Source organism: Pleurodeles waltl, chromosome 8, assembly GCF_031143425.1.
Source record: "Pleurodeles waltl isolate 20211129_DDA chromosome 8, aPleWal1.hap1.20221129, whole genome shotgun sequence".
Lineage (NCBI taxonomy): Eukaryota > Metazoa > Chordata > Amphibia > Caudata > Salamandridae > Pleurodeles > Pleurodeles waltl.
The window spans coordinates 298,960,652-298,983,589 of NC_090447.1; the positions used below are offsets into that span (position 1 = coordinate 298,960,652).

The window sequence follows — 22,938 nt, forward strand, 5'->3', positions numbered from 1 at the left end:
CACATCCTTATGTTAAAAAAAGCTATGGAGCACTAAGCACAAACTACCACAAATAGCCAAAAAAGGGCTGGACACTAGGTTGGGGGGAAGGGTGGGACCAAGCAGGTAAGGGGTTAAGGTGCTGAATCATTTTGTGATTTATTTGAGTGCTGAAAAAACGTTATCTTTGTTGGCATCTCTACTGAAACTATTAAAGTGGGTGCCTTTCTTTTGAACGTATTCTTGATCATGAGTCTAACCTCTATTGGGGAAGAGACTCTCAAATGTTTGCCGTTAACATGAGTTCCTGCAGGCTGCATGTCTTCGTAAATGACCCTTTAATAAGTTATATGGAAGGAGGATAATTGCCATCTAAGCTCCACTTGAAGTTACAAATCAATCACCTTATTACTTTTTTTTCTCACTGCCTCCCTTCATTACAGCTGTTCTTAAGCACGCAGGCATTGAGTGCCAGCATGTAAATGGTGGAAGTCTCTATCGATTCTCTTTATGCCTAATATTTTATTTTAAGTAGAAATTAAGCTAATTGATTTGAAGACAACTCTTTCTTGCTCTACCCAATGTGGCAATTACATCAACTTTCAATCACATTTCACATACAAAGCATTTTTCTTCTTGTAAGGCTAGATCTGTAAGTATGTGCTTTCGTCAGAGAAGTTTAAAAGATTGGTAGGCATGCAAAATAATGCAGCGTGAGAACTTTCTCTGGGACACCTTCGAGATCCTGAAATAGCAGTTCATTTGAATACATTTATCTCTTATAGAAAAAAGTTGTTCTCCAGACAGAACCAGACGGAGAACCGAAAGCAACCCTGGCAAAAATATTCAAACCAGCTTCCACTCCCATCCTGCCCCTGTCTTTCCAATCTGGTTCTCTCTTTTTCTCATGTAGCCCTTCTCCTTTTCTCTCTCCTGCCTTTTTGCCTGCTGTGCTTAAAGCCATAAACCCCAGGAAACATAAACGTTTGCCTACGTTGTTGGCAATTATACGCTCCAAATTTAATCTTTATTGAATGATATGAAACTAGCAAGTCCATAATTTGTAGAATTAGAAAACAGTATAAATGTATGATACCCGCAGCTCAGCTGTGTCTAGATAGAATGGATGTAGGAACAAACAATTGAGCTGTGCCTGATACAGATCTTCAGCAGAGCATTGCAGGAAAAACATCTCAGAAAGACGACTGCAAGCAGAATAGAGCCATAAACTAAGCAGAAGTAACAAAAGCATGGTGTCCAGTCGTGATGGTTCAAGCCGTTTTCATGGAATCTAACCACAGTATTAACAGTATAAGCCGGCTTTCAGATGTAAGGACTCATCTATGCTGCACAAGACGAAACAATGACATACGGGTTAAAATTCACAATTGCAGTCCTTCAAATAATTTACTCGGCTGTAATAACTTGACACATCACTAAACTTCATAGGAAATACTCAAGGCCTGGTTTATACTTTTTTAGAGCTGCATTTGCTTCATTTTTTTACGCAAAAGCGGCGCAAACAAAATATAATTGAATTTTGTAAGTTTGTGCTGCTTTTGTGTCAAAAAATGACGCAAATGCGGCGCTGAAAAAGTATAAATCAGGCCCCCAGTTTGCAGAAGAACCCAATCAAAAGAAAAGCTGTCTCTCGCAATGAAGGAAATGGAAATTAGTGCCACAAGCCCTCCTAGTAGGAAGCTGGTCTTGAAACGTTACACATCTATTTTGCACAACAGCAGCACGTTCAAGGTAGTTAAACCAAGACCTGCAGGTAACAGGCGGGCGTGGCTAAGACAAACCTCCAGTAAAAAGCAAGAAGCATCACAGAAAAGAAGCACAGATGCCCGTACATGCAACATGGATGGATACAGGAGTGTCACGAATCGATCACAAAACATACTGACAGATACCCACATGCCTTAAATATGAATATGAACACAATCATGAGAAGCACTTCTGACTTCAACATTAGCACAGCACTGCGCCCCTGCTCTGCCTTTACAAAAGTGGATATCCTGCTTACACAATATTTACATTTAAAATTTCCATTACAAAAATCGCACAGGATTGGAACAGAAGAGCCTGTTATGGGCACCAGAGTTCCTCTCATGCTAAAATCTCTTTAAAGGAGCAAAGCAGTTTCAGAGGCTAGTACAGTCCATGCTCAACCCATCAAACTCGCGACACCTGTGAAAGTACAACCGTACACACACACCCACACACTCACGTTCTCTCTCTCTCTCTCTCACACACACACACACACACACACAGCGCTACATATATCACAGTACAAAAATCTCGGCCTGTACAACCATTGAAAATTAGCGCCATTACCATAGAATGCATGGTTTGCGAGCATGCTTAGATTTAATTAATTAGTGTCAGCTTGTTTGGTGTAGTTAACGTATTGACCCCGAAACAAAACGCTTTTATTGCCACCACTCTGTAAAGCTTTAAAGTCAAAGCAAAAGTAAAAAGGCATAGCCAGGCCCATCATGGTATTTGTGTTTCAGTCCCATCAGACATCACACAGTCATTTTTCAATTTGCCATTTTGTCAACTGGGCCGAGACATTATTCCAGCCACTGTTGATCTAAGAGTGTTATACTACATGAAGGTCTTTTAACATTTCAAAATCATAGTATACTTCTAACAGAATCCCTCTAAGTCAGGGGTCTCCAATCTTTTTAATGCCGCGTCCCCCCAGTTGGAAAATAAAACTCCTTGTGCCCCCTCTCAGAGTCTAAGTGGATGAGGTCTTCAACTGTGTGATGATACAGCAATGCTTATTTCATGGTAGTGTGACTAAAGAAAATGTGTTCTCATTTTACTGGGGCAAATTACACATGATGTTGATGGATATTATGTGTTGAAAGGCACACTCATTTTATTATGGAGATTGTGAGGTGTGAATTAATTTCATTTTGGAGTGAAATACATTGGGGCACTGAAATAATTGGGAAATTATTAATTTTGGCAGATGTCCTGGGGTTTTTTGTGGCTGTAATGGTGACATTACATAATTGGAGAAGAAATGGATAAATGTTCTTTGTGAAAAGAGGGACTTAGTTGTAGAACTTTTGAAATGGATTTTATTTGTTGGGGGTACTGGCTATTGGGAGAATTGCTCTAATGTGGATTTCTTTGGTTGTTTCTGAGATAATATCAACCAATATTATTTTATGTAGCATTGAGTGCTGCACCCCCCCTATAAATTATTATCATCTTTAACGAATTTTATTTATTATGTATATATTTTTGCAATCTCTGCTAAAAGGAATGCATTCCTACTAAAAGTGTACATTTATTAAATGCTCTGGTAGAAAACAGTATTTTCATTAAAAAGCTAATTCCCTGACATTTTGTTACATCATACATAATCTCTGGTTTCTCGGGATCTGCAGTTTCATCATTATTTGTTGTTTGCTTAGTATGGGCATGGACAAAGCAAAGATGCAAATTTACTGCCGTGCCTTAGTGTATGGCTGGAATAGAAACAGTTCACCAGAAATTGGCTTAACTGTTGTGGTGTGTCTTAATCCTTGTTCTGGCTTCATTAAGCATTCTTCCCAACACTTTTTGCCCAAGTGGCAGAAGCATCCAGCCTAACCATTAAAAAGGCATGTTTAATTAATTAATATTCACTTCTTACTATCCTTACAAACAAGCTAAATTTGTGAGAAATTCTCAAAATATATGAAATATTTTTTAATGTTCCCAGAAAAAACATTTGCAGAGGAAATTATAGTGAAAATGAATATTGATGTAACTGAACGTAATAAAAAATATAATTAAAAAAACCTACATCAACTACATTTAATACTCTCGTCCATTTCCTGGGTCTTTAGAATACAACCTAGGTGAAAGATTTAGGGCAAATGTCCCCTCAAATGCATCTGCATTGGTGACTTTCCCAGTGTAGAACCTAGTGTACATGCTACATCTGTAAATGAACGGTTCTTACAGCTGCGGTCATGCAAGTATTGTAATTCATTCTGTGCACACAAATCAGTGGAGCCCAGGATCCAGAAGGACAAAAAAAAGAAGATAGATCAAGGTAAATAATGGTACAGACTGATTTCAGTGATTATGAGAAGAAGAAAGGAAAATATAGTTAGATATAGGAAAGAACATGAAAATTAGAAGGGTACAAAAAAGTAAGAGCAGGAGATGGTGGGGGTCTATAGAAATTAGTCTAAAAGAGAGATGAAAAGTGGTGGATATTAGAGTGCAAGAGTAATGTATATATGAGTGCAGCTCCGGCAAGAGGGAGAAATGCATAGTAAGGGGGATGGGTATCAGTGCTGGAGATAGACAAAATGTTAAGTGTAAAGCAGCATAGCGAAAAATAATGAGAACGGGGGTACAAAGATGGGGTTTATATAAATGTAGGGAACAGGAGCAACAATAATTTCCTTCAAACCTGTCTAAAAATAAGTTCTGTCTAGTATGGTAAAAGGTTGTCGTGGGCTTCTTTTTCTGTGCATCATTAACAGGCAAGACCACTATCTCTGGTCTGACAGTAAAGGATGAGGATGTTCAATTTCGTAATATGCTTGATTGGACTTCCAAAGTCTGTCCTGCATCAACCAACTGCAACTTCTTCACAAATTGTTTCCTTCTCACTCCTGACTCATGAATAAACCTCAGCTACGAAACTAGATGATGCCAATGCCACCTTTTTGTGGTCCCTAGTGAACAAACATCAAAGAATCCAGAGTCTTGCAGTGTGGCTGGTCTGAACTGCTATTGGTTCGGATGATGTCTCAGTTGCAGACACAAAGTTACATTGCAGAGGTTGCTCTCATCTAGGTGTATTATATGTAAGAGCATGTGCACTGTATATCACTTCCTATATAGTTTAAGGCTCTATTTGGGACAGATGTGTCACCTAACTCGTCTCTAACTTTCTTGTATGGGCATCTGTAGGATATAAGACTCACGTTAAGCTACAAACGCCTAAAAAGGACTTCCCACCATCTGTTTTTCCGAACTAATGTAAATGCCCAGGTTTACAAGAATATTCCGCTAACCCCTTAACTTTACAAAAAAACAAAGAATTTGGCTCTCTTGCCCCTGACCCAAAATACATATAATACTGCAGGAGCAGCTGAAATATAACCTGTGAAACCGCCATGTGTCGTTTTAACTATATCATGTAAGGTTTTAAGTAACTATATCGTTGTTAATAAACTTGAAACTTGAACTAAATATCGACCCACCCCTTACTCCGGTGGTATTTTTTTTTTAGGCGTCTCGGATTCCGTAGATCAACTTGCACACTGCGTTTGTTCTTAAAAAACGCTAGGCTTATTAAGGCCACGAATAATGTGGAAACTTGCTAGAAGCTGCATCTTTCAATGTCATCATCTGAGGCAGGACGAGCGAGATGAATCATTTCAAGTGCGATGATTCATTTGGTGTGTGGTGCAGTGTGAGCTTGAATGGCGCAGTGCATGTTAAAAGGAAACCTTGACTAGCAGAGGCAAGCGAAGAAGTCTACAATAAAACAGCACTCTGATAAAAACGGCACGCACTTTGTCGGCTCACACCTTTTTGAGTTGAAAACGTGGGCTTTTCTGAGGAAATTTTAAGTGTTATGTACATATGTCCTACAGAACCCCCTCATGGGTATGCATCAGAGCACATTTATTGTAAAGTGCTTTCGTTAAAAGTAAAAGTAATCGCTGACGAGAATTTCTAATACGATTTTACAGAAAGTGGGTTATTTTCATTGAGGCTCTGCACTTGAGCTTGAGAATAATATGCCCCATAAACAGTTGTGTGATTCAATTGTTTGAATTTGTCGGTGGTAAAGCAGTAAGTTTTTTTTAGTGTTTTTTTTTAGTTTCTCAGTAGTTCAATGTACAGTTCGTAATGGTGGCAGTATGTTGCGCCAAATAATGCATATGCACTGTTGCAAGTTGTATTTCATAAAATAATATTTTTCACAAGAAAATGCAGTAGTTCTATCAACTTTTACCTCTGACAATGAACAGCTGAGTAAGTGCAACAGCTAGACCTTTGCAAATTAGTTGCCACCACCTTTGAAGTTGCAATAATTTTTAATGCTTTTTTTTTATTTTAGTGTGGATGCAAACCATTTATAAATCCCTTTTTTTAAATCTCTATTCGAAGCAGGTGCCCTTTTCTTGCCCCATTCTAATTAAGAGACATAATAAGTGACAACACCCAATTAACAAGTCAGAAAGGCTTTCCTGACTTGCAAAACGGGTTTGGTATATAGTCAAAAACCAGTGGCAGCCTGCAGGACAAATATATGGTGGGGCACAATGGAGCCAAACTCACCGTAGTTGCAGCTCCCCTGGTGCTGCATTTCTTCCCTGGCGTCCACGAGCAGGAATGGAAGGACTTCCTTCCTGCTTAGTGGTAATGCAAATCCAACCAATCCTGCTGCTGTCCTCATCCTATTTTCAGCACGAGAGCAGCTCCAGGATTGGTGGGAGCAGGCTAACCCAGGGCTTATTTTGAGGCTGGGGGCCTGTGCCAGCAATCCCCTGGCTGTTTGACAGCCCTGGGATTGCTAGGTCTACAGTGTGCATGTTGAGCTGGTCCTAGTTAAACAGACGGCCAACCAGACATGCGCACTGAAAGGGGCAGCAGTCATTCTTGCAGGATTCAGCCTCACCCCCTGTACTCACGCTTGAGCTGTACACAGCGTGAGTTGGTGGCAAAATAAAATGGCATAATTATGCTATTTTATTTATTTGTGTTTACCTGCTGTGCTCGTAGTGCAAATACCATATGCGATGGGCAGACATGTAATTCTGTCACACCATCAACATTAATAACCCCATTCATCAGTATGGTCACCCATTGAGTTTTGACAGTGGGTTACTTGCTGATTGAGTCTTCATTCCCGCTGTGAGGTTGAAAAATGTATCACCTTCAGACAACATGCGCATAAAGGCTATGACTATCCAACATCTATTGCAGTCCTTACGGAAGCCCTTTCCAGATTTGGTGGCTTGTTTCAATGCCTAATCTTCTAACATGTACAGTGAATGGTTGGTTTGGAAAGCTGGACTCATTAGCGCAGGGAGTGTTTGCCACCTGTCCCCCCGTATATCCATTTTCGTTTCCAACTTTGTTAGGAACTTTACAACTTGGCAGTTCAGCTGCGGATCCACAGGAGCAAAGCAGGACAGCACAATCTGCCTACGCATCCATATTCTTTAATTGAACAGAGCTTTTAGTAGCTGTCTCCGTTCCTCCAATCACTCCTTGCAAGAGCATATCAGATGTAGCAGATCTTCTTTGCCACTGCCGCATAAGTGGCACACATTCTGGGGCATATTTATACTCTGTTTGCACCAAATTAGTGTCATTTGTTTTTTACTCTAATTCGGTGCAAAACTAACTCCATATTTATACTTTGGTGCTAGAACCCTCTAGCACCAAATTTATGGAGTTAAAGTCATTTTTTGAAAGTGGAGTCCTACTTTGCCTTAATGAGATGCAAGGTAGGCGTTCCCGTGCAAAAACATGACTCTATGGCCTTAACACCATATTTAGGGGCATATTTATACTCTGCGGCATATTTATACTCTGTTTGCACCGAATTAGTGTCATTTTTTTTACTCTAATTCGGTGCAAAACTAACTCCATATTTATACTTTGGTGCTAGACCCATCTAGCACCAAGGCCCTGATTAAAACTTTTTTTGCACCGCATTAACGTCATTTTATGACACAAAAGTGGCGCAAACTTACAAAATATTGGCCCTTATTTATAGTTTTTGCTGCAAAACTGCACTAACTCAGTTTTGCACCAAAAAGTTGAGCACCGGCTTGCACCGTTTCTGTGCACCAGCCGGGCACCATATTTATGGAATTGTGCAAGCCGGTGCAAAGGGTAGGCTAGAGTTTAAAAAAATGACTTTAGTCGGGTGGGGCTGGCAGTATAGAAGAAGAGGGTTTAGCACCCAAAAATGGCTTTAGGCAGGTTAGAGTAAAAAAAAATGACTCTAACCAGATTAGCGTCATTTTATGGTGCTAAACCTACCATGCCACATGACTCCTGCCTTAGAAAAGGCAGGAGTCATGCCCACCACCCCAGTGGCCAGCACAGAGGACAGGGGTCCCCTGGGCATGGCCATTGCACCCGGTGCCATGTATGGGGTCCCATTTCAGGGCCCCCTATGGCACTTCCAAAAATAAAATGCACTTACCTGTTCTTACCTGGGATGGGGTCCCCCATCCTCGCAGTCCCTCTAGTGTGGGTGGGGGTGCCCCTAGGGAGGGCACCTCTGGGCTTATTCCATGATGTTCCACCATGGAAATAGGGCCACAGGTCCCCTAACACCTGCCCTGACCCAGGTCTTAAAAAATGGGGCAAAGCAAGCTTTGCCCCATTTTTTGACCCTTCCTCCCTCCCTTGCACCATTTTTACATGGGAGTATGAATATGGTGTTAAGGCCATAAAGTCATTTTTTTGCACGGGAACTCCTACCTTGCATCTCATTAAGGCAAGGTAGGTTTCCACTTCCCAAAAATGACTTTAACTCCATAAATTTGGTACTAGACGGGTCTAGCACCAAAGTATAAATATGGAGTTAGTTTTGCACTGAATTAGAGTAAAAAAAAATGACGCTAATTCAGTGCAAACAGAGTATAAATACGCCCCTTAGCGTAAAAAAATTATGCTAATCTGGTCAGAATCATTTATTTTGACTCAAAACTGCCTAACGTCATTTTTTTTAAAGCTAGCCTACCCTTTGCACCGGCTTGCACCATTCCATAAATATGGTGCCCAGCTGGTGCTAAAAAATGGTGCAAGCCGGTGCAAAACTTTTCGGGGCAAAACTGCCTTAGTGCAGTTTTGCACCAAAAAGTATAAATAAGGCCCTCTTTGTGCAGCTTGCTGCTGGGGGAAGTTGTAGTAGGGAGGAAAGCAGACATAAGCAATAGTTCAAAAACTTCTCCTTAACTGTATTTACATACCCTACATTGATATAATGTTGCGGTGCTGCAGACCTGTAATTATTTAAAATCAGTAAGGCATGGGCTGTGCATGCTAAGACAGCTGTATCTGCAATCAAGAAAGAGATTTTATTGATTTCCTGGCCAGCTTTGTGAAGTCCAAATGGCTGGTGGAAGTTTCCCAGAGCTGGGCTGGCCCGGTGACAAATATTGATTCATGGAGCTAACCTCTGTCAGCTGCAGTGTCCCTGTTTTGCAACTCCTGCCACAGGTGGAAGCTCAGAGTGCTAGGATCTGCCTTCCTAATATTACTCCAACAGTTTATGTAGGCACCCCCATCTGAGAAGCGTCTGCTTTTGCTGTCCAAATTCAAGCCAAATCTGAGACGGTGATGTATATTTAGAGAGGTTGAAAATGATTGTGTATGCTCTTGTCATGATGCTACAAAGTTGTCGTCCCTTCCTCTCAATGGTTTACTCCAATACGTTATGGTCGGTAGCAGCTTGGCTTGCACTACCCAAAGATGGGGCATTAGTGTTGGTCCTGCCAATTTGTTCTTAAGGTTTTTGAGCGATATGACCAAACCCTTCCACTTTATTGCCTCTTTCTAAGGGACAAATGATCCCTTTTTGTTGATGATAAAACCCGAAGCTTGGGCGTGTGTGTTACAGGTGGTTAACATTTATGTCAGGTCTTTCTAAACGAGGTTGAGCAGTGTAGGTGTGAAAACTGTTCCGTGCATCAGCCCTTTAGTTATTGGAATTTGTCTGGAGCGGTGTGTCCCAGAGCCAAATTTAAACTGAACTTAAGTGTCCATATGAAACAAGATGGGCATATTCATTAGGCTCTTAGAGATGTTCCAGTGGACAGTTTGCACTAAAGTTTGCCCCTATCAATATGATCAAAAGCTGCCCCTTAGTCAATAAAACAGAGGTGCAGAGGCATCCTCAAGCCTTTTACCGTGTCAATCAGAAGAGATAGTGCCAAGATCTTAGTTGTAGTGCCATCAGCTTGAAAAAAAACATTTGGTTTGGCAGTATTATGTTTTGTCAGAGGTCCAGGTGGGTAATTCTTCTATCAGAGTCCCAGTAAATATTTAGCCTCCATGTCAATAATTGGCACTAGGCAATAATCTTTTAATGAGGATTTGTCCCCACACTTAAAAATGGGGGAGATTATAGATCCTCATCAAGCGACTGATATTGCGATTTCATGCCTGACTTGTAAAAAGACTGGTTCAAGTTCCTCCCCCCAATATTCGGCTTTGTGTTTGAAAAGAGCAGGGAGAATACCATTTATACCCGGAGCCCATTCCCATCTGCCCTTTGCTATTTGATGTCAAATAAGTTTGCTGTGTGACAATGTCGGAGTGCCACTTTGGTTTGCTGCAGGTTGAGATGGTAATTTGCACGCTACCTTCTGGTCAATGCTTTTGGTGGTTGCTTGCAGAGGTCCTGGTGAGGAAGATCCTGCTGGGCCCAGGCAGAAGACGCTTCTGGTTGGATGCTGATTGAAATGATTTATGGAATGTTTGTTTAGATTTCCACAGTATGAGGTTATTCCTTCCTGGGCTGGGCGCAGTAGCCTGTTGGCCATTTCCCAGAATTGTGCACTATCATTGTTCTTTATGTCTGAAGGCAGTTTGGCATAAAGCTTCCTGCCTGCTTTTTATGGCCCACTTCAGCTTCCTTAGTGAGGTTTTTTGGTGTCTCAGCACCAGTTGTAGGTTGGGGGCCCCCGGTCTCTGATGTAAGGTTCTTAGGGTGTTGTTTATGACCCTTTTAAATAGCTTTAGTTGAATGGATTTTGCCTAGGGTATACTGTGCTGTTGCCCAGTCTAACTATTTTGGGACCCTACATTGATTGTGGTACTGTGTGCACTATCATTGTTCTTTATGTCTGAGGGCAGTTTGGCATAAAGCTTCCTGCCTGCTTTTTATGGCCCACTTCAGCTTCCTTAGTGAGGTTTTTTGTTGTCTCAGCACCAGTTGTAGGTTGGGGGCCCCCGGTCTCTGATGTAAGGTACTTAGGGTGTTGTTTATGACCCTTTTAAATAGCTTTAGTTGAACTGATTTTACCTAGGGTATACTGTGCTGTTGCCCAGTCTAACTATTTTGGGACCCTACATTTATTGTGGTAGCAAGTCTGTCTGCAAGCCCTTTGGTAAAACACTCCCACATTTTTAGAGCACTGTTGGATGTAGCCTTTATTTTCTATAGCAGATCCATCACTGTTGCTGAAAGATCATTTATATTAGAAGAGGTGTATTTGATTCTCTTATAATTGACAGGGAACACAGAACCAGGTGTTTTGCCATGCGACAAAGTGCGAGAGGAGTAGTGTGAAAGGTTGCTATCTGCCTTGTCCCATAAGCAATAAGACTAGACCTTATAAAACAATGGAAGGGTGACAAAATTTAAATCTAAAGTCGAGCTAGTTGTAGCTGAATGGAAAGAAGCAGCTGGCAGGTTATCCTCAACAAAACGGTCATTAAGAGCTCAAAAGCTTAAGTGTTCTAAATTGGCCGGGAGTTGTCTGATGATTTTGTCTGGTTTACCATATCGGTTTCTGCCCTGGGTCGGGATGTCCCAATGAGGGACTGGACAGGTATGAAATCAGCCGAGGGGAAGGGTCAAAGAGATATCAGTTGAAGTCGCCTGAGACCACAAAATTTGAAAGACAGGAGTCATGCCCATCACCCCAAGTGCCATGCCCAGGGGACCAGTGTCCCATGGGCATGGCCATTAGATCCAGGGACATGCAGGGGGCCCCATATAAGGGGCCCCCAATGGCACAGAAAAAGAAATTGTGATACTTACCTATGCTTACGAATGCTTACCCAGGATGGGGTCCCCATCCTCTGGTGTGGGTGGGGGTGTTCCTGGGGCTTGGGGTGGGCCCATTCCATGGAGTTTCCCCATGGAAACGGGTCCACAGGTCCCCTAATACCTGGTCGGACCTTATTTGGGTCCACTTCCCACCCGTGTGCCATTTTTGCACGGGGGAATAAATATAGCTCTAAGGACTTAGCATTGTTTTTTGGATGGGAACGCCTACCTTGCATCTCATTGACGCAAGGTGGGTTCACGCATCCAAAAAATGATGCAAACTCCATTATTTTGATGCTAGATGGGTCTAGCGTCAAAATATAAATATGGAGTTAAGTTTGTGCCATTTTAGAATCAACAAAAATGACGCTAAAATGGTGCAAACAAAGGATAAATATATCCTTAGTGTGTTAAATTCTAGAGGAGATCCATTGTCCTTGGGTCACCTAGATTTTGAATTAGTGGTAATAACTGTAAATATTGCCCATGTTGAAGACATCACAGTTGTCTTTGTACTCTGGCATGAGAGTTATTGTTTTGGTTTCTTCCCGAGTGTCCGACATCAGCTGTGTGGCTTAGTAAGTTCCACTAGGGTGTTGTATATTTGATTAATAAACCTCTAGAGGGGTTTACCTGTTGTTTTTTGAGTCGGCGATGCCTGCAGTTAGAGCAATGAGACAAGTAGTAGCTGTCTTGACATGTGCCTGCTCTCTACTGGACCCTCCCTCTGCTGTGATAGTACTTATCACCAAGTAATTGCCTGCTGAGTTGTCCCTAGTAGTGTTTGCTTCCATCAATCTTGATTTCGCCCCCATCATGCCCTCGGTCTTTTCCATATCAGCAGTGTTTCGGCATTGTTGCCCCTCCTGGATACAGTGATGAAGACAGTTTTCTCCTCTTCATCTAAGGGCTGATTCCCTACTGCTGGTTTGTCTTATCGTTGGGTAGGGAATCCCATATGTTCCCACTCCGCAGGTCTATTCGCTATTCTATATATAAGGTAATCACCCAATTGATTTGATGCAGCATTTTTTTATATATTTTATTTTGCTTCTGTCTGTTTTGGGCATTATTTTTGTGTTCTGAAGTCATGTCCAGGTTAGAGTCAGACTTTCCTGTAGCTGCCTGCTCTGTCAAAGGGAGTAACAGAACCCTTTTAGGTGGTCTGCTGATGTTTTGATAAGGGTGCTCTTAGGCAAATGGTGTTAGTGTGTTGGCTTGTTGTGGACCTTGTCTCCCTAAGTTGGTGGTTGGGATCTGCATTTTTGGTCCCTGTAGAGGGATGGTAGGATGTTTGAGATCTGTAAGTAGCGAACTGAGCATAGTAATAAGGCAAGATAATTTCTCTACTACAGGAGCACATGGGCAGCTTACCTGCACCAGCTGAGTGTCAGATTGAGCTTGTTTGATGATCACATTTAAGTTCCCAGTCTTTTCATCGATTCCGGCAACAAATACAGCCAAGGTATTAAGCAGTGACATCTGGAAGTCCATTTTGTTTGATGGGTATTGCAAGGCTTCAACTGACAGCTGCACAGTATTCCAAGAGATATCCAGACACTGTCCATTTGTGATGCTTTATCTGGACCTGATTCAGCTTTGGAACATAGTCAGCCAGTTTACTTTGCTGGGGCCTGAGAAGGACCTTGGGCATAGAATGGAAGCATCTCCTCCCATGCCTGAGTTCCAGGGTACAAGAAGTCTTAACTCGCCACACGAATCCCTTCCCGGTCCTCCAGATCTGAGTGCTCTTTCCATTCGTTGGTGACAGGTGAGAGGGCCTGTTTTACTTGCAGAATGGTCAAGTTTTGTGTTTTTCTGGTGTGCCTCCTGGGTCAAAGCTAGCAGTTTGCTTGTCAGAAAGTTGTAAACCTCCTCCCAGTTTCCATGGTTCATAAGATTGCTCTTTTCAATGTCTCTGCATGGGTCAGGTCTACGTGTAGGTGTACTTCCTACCTCTGAGCCAGACAGCTTGTTCCTGATGACTACCTTTGCCCAGGGCAGTGGTTCTTAACATAGAAGCTTCCGTGTGACCGTCCTCCTTGTTCCGAGGGGAGAGCTGTTCGCAAATGGGAGCCCCCTTTCCCACCAGTAACCTGCCACAAAAGGATTGTGTTTGGGCTTCAAAGGGGGCTCAAAGTAGCTGAATGGCCTGAGGGCCTTCCGATAGAGTGAGCTACTGCACCCAGTAGCAGTGGTGTAGTCAGACTGCTAAGCCCTTTGTTGCTGGAGAAGAGGGCGGAACCTGCATCCTTCAGGCAACTGAACTTGGTATAAATATTGCGCTGATAGTTGCTGGCTGACGCTTTTCTGATGAGAGCTCCCGTGTTCGATTTGTAAAGACCATCTACTCCACTTCCATGCTGATCCATTAATTCCATTTCAGTTATGGCAAGAAGTTGCTTCTTTGTGGTTTGTAATTGCCCAAGTTTGATGTTTTATCGGTTACGTTTTTTCCTTACAGGCATTGCTTGAATCATTTCTCTGACTCTCCTCAACCTCATACCCTTGGTCTGAAGCTATTACAAGGCCGGTAACGGACCTGATTGTGGAGAGGTGCAGTGACAGAGAATAGAAGCATAGGTGGCCACCTTGTGGACACTTTTAAGAGGTTATACAAAATGTTTTGAACTTTTAAGGGACCCTGCACCTGCCAGCAATACGGATTTGTGTTACTAAGTCAGTGCTGGTAGGTTATAAAATGGCTGATGATGATACCAAGGACTGACGGGGACTGACATCTCTATGTTTAGCTTGCTCATTGATCAGTCTTTCGTGTTGAGGCCAGTTGATCTGCTGTTGATCTGAATGGGGGTGGAACCGTTCCTTTCCCTAATGCTACCACCCCCGTGCTGTGTGGGCCTCAGTAGATAGGGAGCAAAAACTTGCAAAAAAATGCTTGATTTCAGAAGCTGTTTCCTGGGTGCTGGTTGCAGGGTGAACTAGGGTGTAGAGTCTGAGAAACTAGGAGGGCAAGGGAATTGCAGAGTTGTGAAGAATGAAGGACCAAGTGGCTGCAGCTGGGGCTTGAGTGGCTGCATGACACTGTGGAGTGGGGTGGTCTCTTCCAGCCACATGTCGCACCCAGCCAGGCCAGGACACTTCTGTGGGAAAGGGCTCAGCCAAGAGCAGTGGGATTAGTTCCACCATACCACCTCAGACTGCCACTCACCATCCAATCTTTGCTCCATCTTGTTGCTCCACTCATGCCAGTCCTCAGGCCACCTTTCACTTTCATCGTCTCCCCATGCTGTGCAATGAGCCATGGAATAATGAGGCGTGCTGAAGCTGATGAGCAACAAATCAACCGCAACAAGTTTCAAGCAGGTTGACCAATGCAAATCTCCAAAACCTGAATACGCCACTGTGTGCTGAAAGCGGCGACACTGCCTCTGAGGTTGAGACCTTCCCACAGGCCTCAATGGCTGTGGCTGCATCCGTGACCACAGCTACTTCTTTACTGAGCTGGCTGTTTCCCAGCATAAGGCTCATGGCTCTCTGCTCCCAAATTTGAGCCCTCAGTTGTCTGCTCCTCCATTCTTCTCAGCATGGGGACAAGGGAAATTATAAAAAAATATATCAAATAAGAGAGAAATAAGAAGTCTATTGTTAGCTAATGGTTAATGTCAGAGAACTACGATAAATATCAAAAGTTGAAGGGTGAAAATATCCAAAGTTAGTTTCATTCAGAAGAAACCTTGCTTGGTTATCACGCATGGAGAGGCTCAAGTTTAGATTTTACATATGTTTGTAAAATACTTCAGGATAAACCCAGTGATCATGTCCATCGTGTCTACATTGAATCATGTTGCTTGTGCAAAAGGTTATAATGATCAAAAGCCAAAGGTGGATAAGAACTTGCAGCTACTAAAATGTCCCTTGCAGAGGCCAAGTTCTATGGCGAGACCCTGGATGCAAGTTCAGACTCTAGACTGTCATCTCGTCTGGGGTGCCTGGAGTATAGTCTGCCTCAAAGGCATTAAAATCTGCTGATAATGCATTGATGATCTAGGTGAATTTTTTTTGAAGTAACAAAGGATAGAGTGAGCTGCACATTAACGCATGTCATATTAATGTGGGGTCAAACCCAAAAGCTTCTGTCTCAAAGTATTTGAGAACCAAGGACTGTGACGGTGAGAATCTCCCTCTGGATGAGGATCAATGCAGGTGATAGTTTTGTGACTGAATCTTGTGCTGTCCCGATGTGAAAGATATTGCTTATAAAGAGGTTTGAAAGGGTATGTACAGTTTTATTAAAAGTAATTTCTGGTGCTTGATTCCTGGTTCTACCAAGTCCAGCTCTCTGGGAGCCGCATTCTTTGGTCAACACTTTCGTCTGTTCCCAGGATGTTCTCACTTCCTCAACAGCCATGCTTCTAGAAGTGAGTGTCACGGCAGGCAAACGTCTGCAGATGTTGATCTAAATGTCTGAGATTTGGAATCGTCCCAGAAGCACAGATTCGAGTTAGTGCAGGAAATCGGCCTTAGTTTTCTTATCGCAGGCAGCAGGTAATCTTATTGCATCAGTTAAAGAAAAATTGATACAGTATAGTGTGGCTGAACTGATTAACACGTCTGCTATTTGTATCATCCTGTCATATTGAGCAGCACCCTAAGTTTAACACAAAAGCCATGAACTATTTCATTAGAAGCGTGATGTTAGTCATGCCACAATGACTTATTGAGAAGCACTCTAGCATTGATGGCTGCTCCCTTATATATAGTGTGTTCAGTTCTGATAGTTTTGCACGGTACATACATTTCAATCGGCTTTTCACTTGCCAATGAACTGTGAAACGTGTTATACTCTGACACTGCGCATATGTGCAGTATTCTTTTGCAGGTACAGGATTTAGGATGTAGATTTCCTCTAGTGATGCGCATTATTATATCTATTGAGCACAATTTTGTTTATGGCCTAAAAATCATTTGCTCAGCTGTATGTTTTACTGCCTCACAATTATCTAGTGAACAAATATGTATGTTATGCTGTAGGAGAACTTTGGTTCTGAGTACTGTTTGTCGTTGAATATGTGATGTGCTCACAGTCTCCCTTTCAGAACTACCTTAAAACATTTGTCTTTTTAAAAAATATGTTTAGAAAAATGATCTTCATAATGTACCTGTTGTCCCTTGTTTTGCAAGACAATTACTCTTGTCAAGAAATCCACCCACTACTATGGAAAGCTTTGGAGTGCTAATTGCCCTGGTTTGCTTATGACATAGGGGTTGTACTCAAACCCCCAACATTTCTGTAACTCAATGGCAGTATCGTCCAGATAGCTGGAAACTGAACCAATTCTGAATATTTAATTAAAGTACCAATGAACAAATGATTATATCACGTACTCAAAAACAGTTGTCTCCATAAATCCTCATTTTCTGGATTCATAAGGCCAAATAATGCTGGAAATCATTCCTTAATTTTGACCTAAATAGCTTCGGCGTTTCACCTCATCCATATTTCTTTGTTTGCAAAGCCGTTGCATTTGACTTTCTAATGTAATATAAGCAGAACACTCCAGATGTTTTGGATAACCTTACACTACTACACTGATCATACCTAGACATTTTCCATTTTAAAATATTTTGATCATATCTGGAGGAGACATCGACAGGTAGAATGCAGCCTATTGAATAACGTCAGCGTGGATTGTTAAATATTGCTTTGTTGTCATTTTGAAGTACATTTTGGGCCTAAAGACACACAGAGGTTATGCCTCCACTTAATTTCAGAAACCACTTCATGTCCTGTAGAATTACAAGGCAGCAACATGAGCACCAGTTAATATCTTCATTTGGTTTCGTCCCGTGCTTCTTTTGGAAGTGGTTATGAGAGGCTTGGCAGAGCTGCTGTAAAATATATCTTTATTGGAATTCATATTCTGTTTTTGAACAATACCCAGTAACAAGAATACGTCTTGGATGCTTGCTCAAGAATCACATGTTGACTTACACTGATCTAGAAGGTAAACTGCAGTTAATTGTCAAGAATAGGGGGCATATTTAAGAAAAGTGGCGCAGCACTGTGTGCAGCACCACTTTTCTTGCGTCCCTTAGCACCCCCCTAATGCCACCATGTGTGCGCTGTATTTAAAATATGGCGCACCATGGTGATAGGGACTAGCATTGGAATTTTTTACGCTAGTCTGGCACATTGCAGGATGTGCATAAAAAATGTTGAGGCTAATCCTGCAAGGCACCCAGAGCGCTCAGAGCAGGCGTTAAAAGTGCAGAAAAAACTATGCAAGGAAATCTCTTAGATTTCTTTGCGCCATTTTTTTGGCCTCCCTAACGGGGAAATACCCCTTGTGCATACATTATGCCTGGCACAGGGATAATGTATTGCAAAGGATTACAAAGTGACAGAATGTAAGCATTGTGCCACTTTGTAAATATGGTGCAGCCCTTTTTTGGCCTTCTAACACCACATTAGCATACAAAAAATGACGCAAATGTGGCTTTGGAATGGCGCTGTGGGCTCTTAAATGTGCCCCTAAATGTGTGTCTGAAAAATGGCTCATAAATGAATTACCACCTGCACTATTTGGTGCAGAAAGAAGAGGTCAGTTGGTCATGTTGGACTGAAACTAGCATTAGTGAAGTTCGTTTGGTCTAGGACATCAGACAAAAAGTGAAAGATAATCTATTGCAACGTCCAACGTCAATTCTATGTCTTTGCTTTTTCACTGGAAGTAAATTTCTGGTCCCTTTCATGGTTATATTTTATTTATGAACGACTTACTTTTTGTGCGTTTAGCTGAGAGTAATAAGCAATCCGCGGCGAAACTGTTTCTTTAAGGTTAGCACGTAATCCCTCTCTGTCTGTCAAAAAATTAAAAGCTAAGCACGACTGTTATGCTTTCTACGTTAAAGGACCTGTGGAAATGAAGAATTATAGAAGCATGTCAGCATGGGTCTGTGTCTGGATAAGTAGGCAGGAAAATTCAGCCAGCTGACTGGATTTGTGCTGGCAGGCCGCGGTGCCTGAAGTGAATCACACAGTGAGGAAGCTGGTATAAAAGTACCAATTGATTTATGTATGCAATCTTGCTTCTCTGTGTATCACATATTGAGCTGATTATCACACCGTGACAAACACATTTGCATTTAGCCAAGCTTTGGAATAGAGATATGAACGGACATTTATAGAAACTGCACTTTTCAGTCTTCACAAAGTTAGCGCACTGATTGAACGGGCATAGTCCAGAGCTCTGTTTGTAGGCATGGGGCCAGAAAAATACAATATGATGCACATGAAATTGTACCTGCCTCTTTTTTTGGCTGAGATTCTTCGTTGTGCTTTTGGTGATTGAGAAATTGTAAGTATTTCTAGAGCTTGTTAGCGTTTGCGCTGACATCCATAAATGTATTAATGACACTACGTTATGCACAAAATCATATCGAGGGTCCATTAACCCGCACGAGGGAGTCGAGGGGCTTGATAATGTTCAGGTGGAGTTCCCATATACTCGCATATCTGGGGTATGGTTCCCAGAATGATTGGAATGGGGATGCAAAAATATTATACCTTATCCATAGACAGCACATCATAAGTCAGCAACTTGAGTGACCCAAGGGAGGGGACAACCTTTTGATGCAGTTTCGACTGGGCTATTTATTCTTCATCCAGGGTTACCCTTCGACATATCACCCTTAATCTCGTTCTGATGTGCACACACATGTAAAGTGTTCTGGTTTACTTTTTGTTCCTGTTGTTCAAAAAAACCGTTAGTCTGTAGATGAAAAAACTACATATCTGTACTGACCCCAGTGTAGTCCTACCTTTGGCAAGTAGAGTCATATATTGTGAAAAACGGAGTGCTTGGAAAACGAAAAATCTCCATATCTTTCAGACAAAGTATAAGAAATCGCTTGGCTGGCTCTAGGTTAGATTGTGATGGACATGTTTAATCTCTAGATTGCTTGATCTCCCACAACACCTTTGTCAAACAGATATTAGAGACGAAAGGGCCCTCCCAGAAGTACTGTAGTTTGCCTACATTGGGGAGGTGCTGGTGGATGCAGGCATCAATCATCCAGCAAGCATTCCCTGGACCTTAATGTACAACCAAGGCTGAATATACATGCAAGAATGTATTAAATAAGTGTTACTAAACGTTGGAAAATCATAAATGGATAAAATCTAATAAAACTTTAAATAGGAATGACTCATTAACATCAATGGTATTGGCTGTTACACTGAAAGTCAAATTGCACCCTGTAAATCAAAGGCAAACAGGAACGTGGTACAGAAAGTTCTGTGTACTGCTGTGGGCCATAATTGCAAGGCTGGAATAAAGTAGTATGCTGACCTGAAGGTTCACAAAGCCGATCTAGCATTGCATTACTTGAACAATGTGACACTTAGTGCCAGATTTAAGAAATGTGGTGCTGCATTACATGTGGTGCTACTTTTATTGTGGCCCCTTGTGCCCCCATTCCGCCACCATGTGTGTGCCGTTTTTAAAATATGGCACACCATGGTGCAGGGTAGGGGGCAATAGCATCAGAATTTCTGACGCTATTGAGGTACTGTGCAGAGTTAGCACCAAAAGTTTGTTGCTAACCTGAAACAGTGCACAGGGGCCCATTGTAACCAGTGTTGTGCCACCTTTTAATGCCTTTTAGACTTCTTTGCACCATTTTTCAGCCCCCTCTAACAGGGGAATGCCCCCTTGCATACATTATGCCTGGCGCAGGCATAATGTGGTACAAGGGGTTACAAAGTGGCTCAATGCATGCATTGCACCACTTTATAACTTTTGCGCTGCAATTTGGTCTTGTTGGGCCACATTAGCGTAAAACAAAATGATGCTAATGTGGTACAAGGAGGTGTTAGGGGCTTTTTAAGGATTGCTCCTTAAAGCTTTTAAGCTAAAAGAACTCTAAAATTGGCCCTCTTAAAGTGATATTGAGTGGGTCTCTCATGACACGAGAGGCGATGTTGAAAAATCCAACACTTTGGAGAGAACTTTGCGTGAGGCCTGTACACCACTGGTGGCCAAAACGTGATGGGAAGTTGTCAAAAGTGCTGGGTGACTTTGAGTGTTTGTTTCTTTACACCCTTCACTTACTGATCATAAAAAATGTAAGTGGCTAAAGGTCTGATTTCAAAGAGGACGTCTTGGCCTTAGATCAACTCTGTAGGGTGCCACACAGAAAAGTTTTTGGGCAACTGAGACAGGGTCCTTGGAAATGTACACCCATACTCTGGTTTGCTTAAGTGCTTCCATGAAGTTTTTCAGAGTAAACCCATATCAAGTGAAGTTCAGCCTTTAATCCACAGTCACGTGTCAGAAACCACAGGGACTGCCAAACGTCATATGCCGGTTCTTCTTTAAATTGTAATATGTCAAAGTTCAAGGATGCACGTTTCCTGATTATTTTTATTAGATAACTGGGCAATGGCTTACCAGTCGAAGAAGCGTACCCTGGGTCCTCATAGCTTTAACAAAAGAAGGCACGCCCATTTCAGTCATTCTTGCGATCTGTGGAACGTTCACCAAAGTTGAACACTGTGTGGACACTTTTCCTGAGCTTGGTGAGAATCGGGTATTCTTTACAGCTCGGATGCCCTGCTACCCTCGTTTTTTCGAGGATGTTATGAACTGTTCTGTAGCTTGGTCTCAGCTGGGGTTCTTGTTTTTTTCTTTTTTTTTTGCATGACATGCATTCTTTGTTCACCGTATCTCTCTTTTATGGACTCTTTATTGACTGCACCAGTTAATTTACCTTCCCTGATCAGTATTTGATGCCATCAACTTGCTAACCGCAGTTGGCGATACAACTACAATGTTATATGTTTTAACATTCATGCTGATTAAAGTACTGTTTCTTCTGCTTTTTTAGGCAGTCAAGGGCAATTTCCAATAACACACAATGTCACAGTTGTGAAAGGAGGGACAGCAAATTTAACCTGCAGGGTTGATCAGAACGATAACACTTCCCTTCAATGGGCAAATCCAGCTCAGCAAACATTATACTTTGATGACAAGAAAGGTAAGTGCATTTAAATACATAATTAATTGCATATGTTTAGAATAAACTCTCGACATTAATGAGGAGCAAACCCCATTCTGTGATGAGCAATTTGAATGAAACGGATTTTATTAACCCAGGCAACAATGCTGATATTGTTTTTTTGTCAAGCATATGTAAGACCAATCTTGTTAGCGGTCTCTGAGATGGGGCATGATCCATTAAATAAATCTCACAATTAATTTTATTTTCGTAAACACTTCAACAATGTATATTAGATGACCTTCATAATTTATGCTTTGGGGGGTCAGGTGTATGAGATATTGATGAATGCATAATCACTTACTGCAACATTAAAATAAATATGCAAAATATTCCCAGGCCAAGACAATTTATGTGAATATTGTAATTTTTATTTGTTATTCTCAGTCCTATTGTCACCATTTGAAGCAACCATATCCTTATATGCGGTCGTGAAATGCTTCTTAAAATGTGGTTTATTTTTTAGCACTGGAATCTGCTTTGCAATCATCACACTTTGCAGTGGGACCACAAGGTTTAGGCATTTTTAAATATTTTCATAACTATGTGGTCAGATGTTCCTTCAATGTGCGCACCAACATTTACAGAATGCATTGGTATTTTGAGAACTGACCTATGCACTAATAGTCAGGTCACAAAATACCAAATTGTAGTGGGTCACAATTTGACCTACCTCATTTATATTAATGTGGTAGGTTGCAAATTACCACTCACTACAATCCATTGGCATCATAGGAATGGATGGTGGCCTGCTGGGTTCAGCAGACCACCATGTCTGAAATTGCTTTTAAATAAATAAAGCAAGATTTTTTTAAATGCAACTCATTTTCCATAAAAGGAAAATGACATGCATTTTTTTTTTTTTTAAAGAAACGTTTCTCAAACTTTTGTTAGGAGTAATCAGTAGTTCCAGGGGCCAATACCAATTTTTAAATACCATAAGGGATCAGTATGCGGCAGAGGCACACTAGACATGCCCCTTCCAAATGGTTTTCGTAAACCCTTTTAAGAATGGCTTGGAAAAGCTTTTCCACTAAAAAGCTTAGGGTCAAATGTATGAAATTTGGGCGCAGGGCAGCAAGTCATCTTGCTGCACTGCCCTGCGTAAAAAAGAAAGGAATGTGCAGTATCTATGCGTTATGGCTCATTCCTGTCCCTTCCAA

At 41.7% G+C, this 22,938-nt stretch overlaps 1 protein-coding gene across 2 annotated transcripts in view; it reads left to right on the forward strand.

Annotated features, from left to right (window-relative positions):
• CADM2 (cell adhesion molecule 2) overlaps nt 1–22,938 on the forward strand; it is a 1,888,160-nt gene that overhangs the window by 1,219,537 nt on the left and 645,685 nt on the right. For both annotated transcript variants that reach the window (XM_069204145.1, XM_069204144.1), the window contains exon 3: nt 21,605–21,754. In XM_069204145.1, the coding sequence (XP_069060246.1) occupies nt 21,605–21,754 (150 nt within the window). The remainder of the gene's footprint in view (nt 1–21,604; nt 21,755–22,938) is intronic.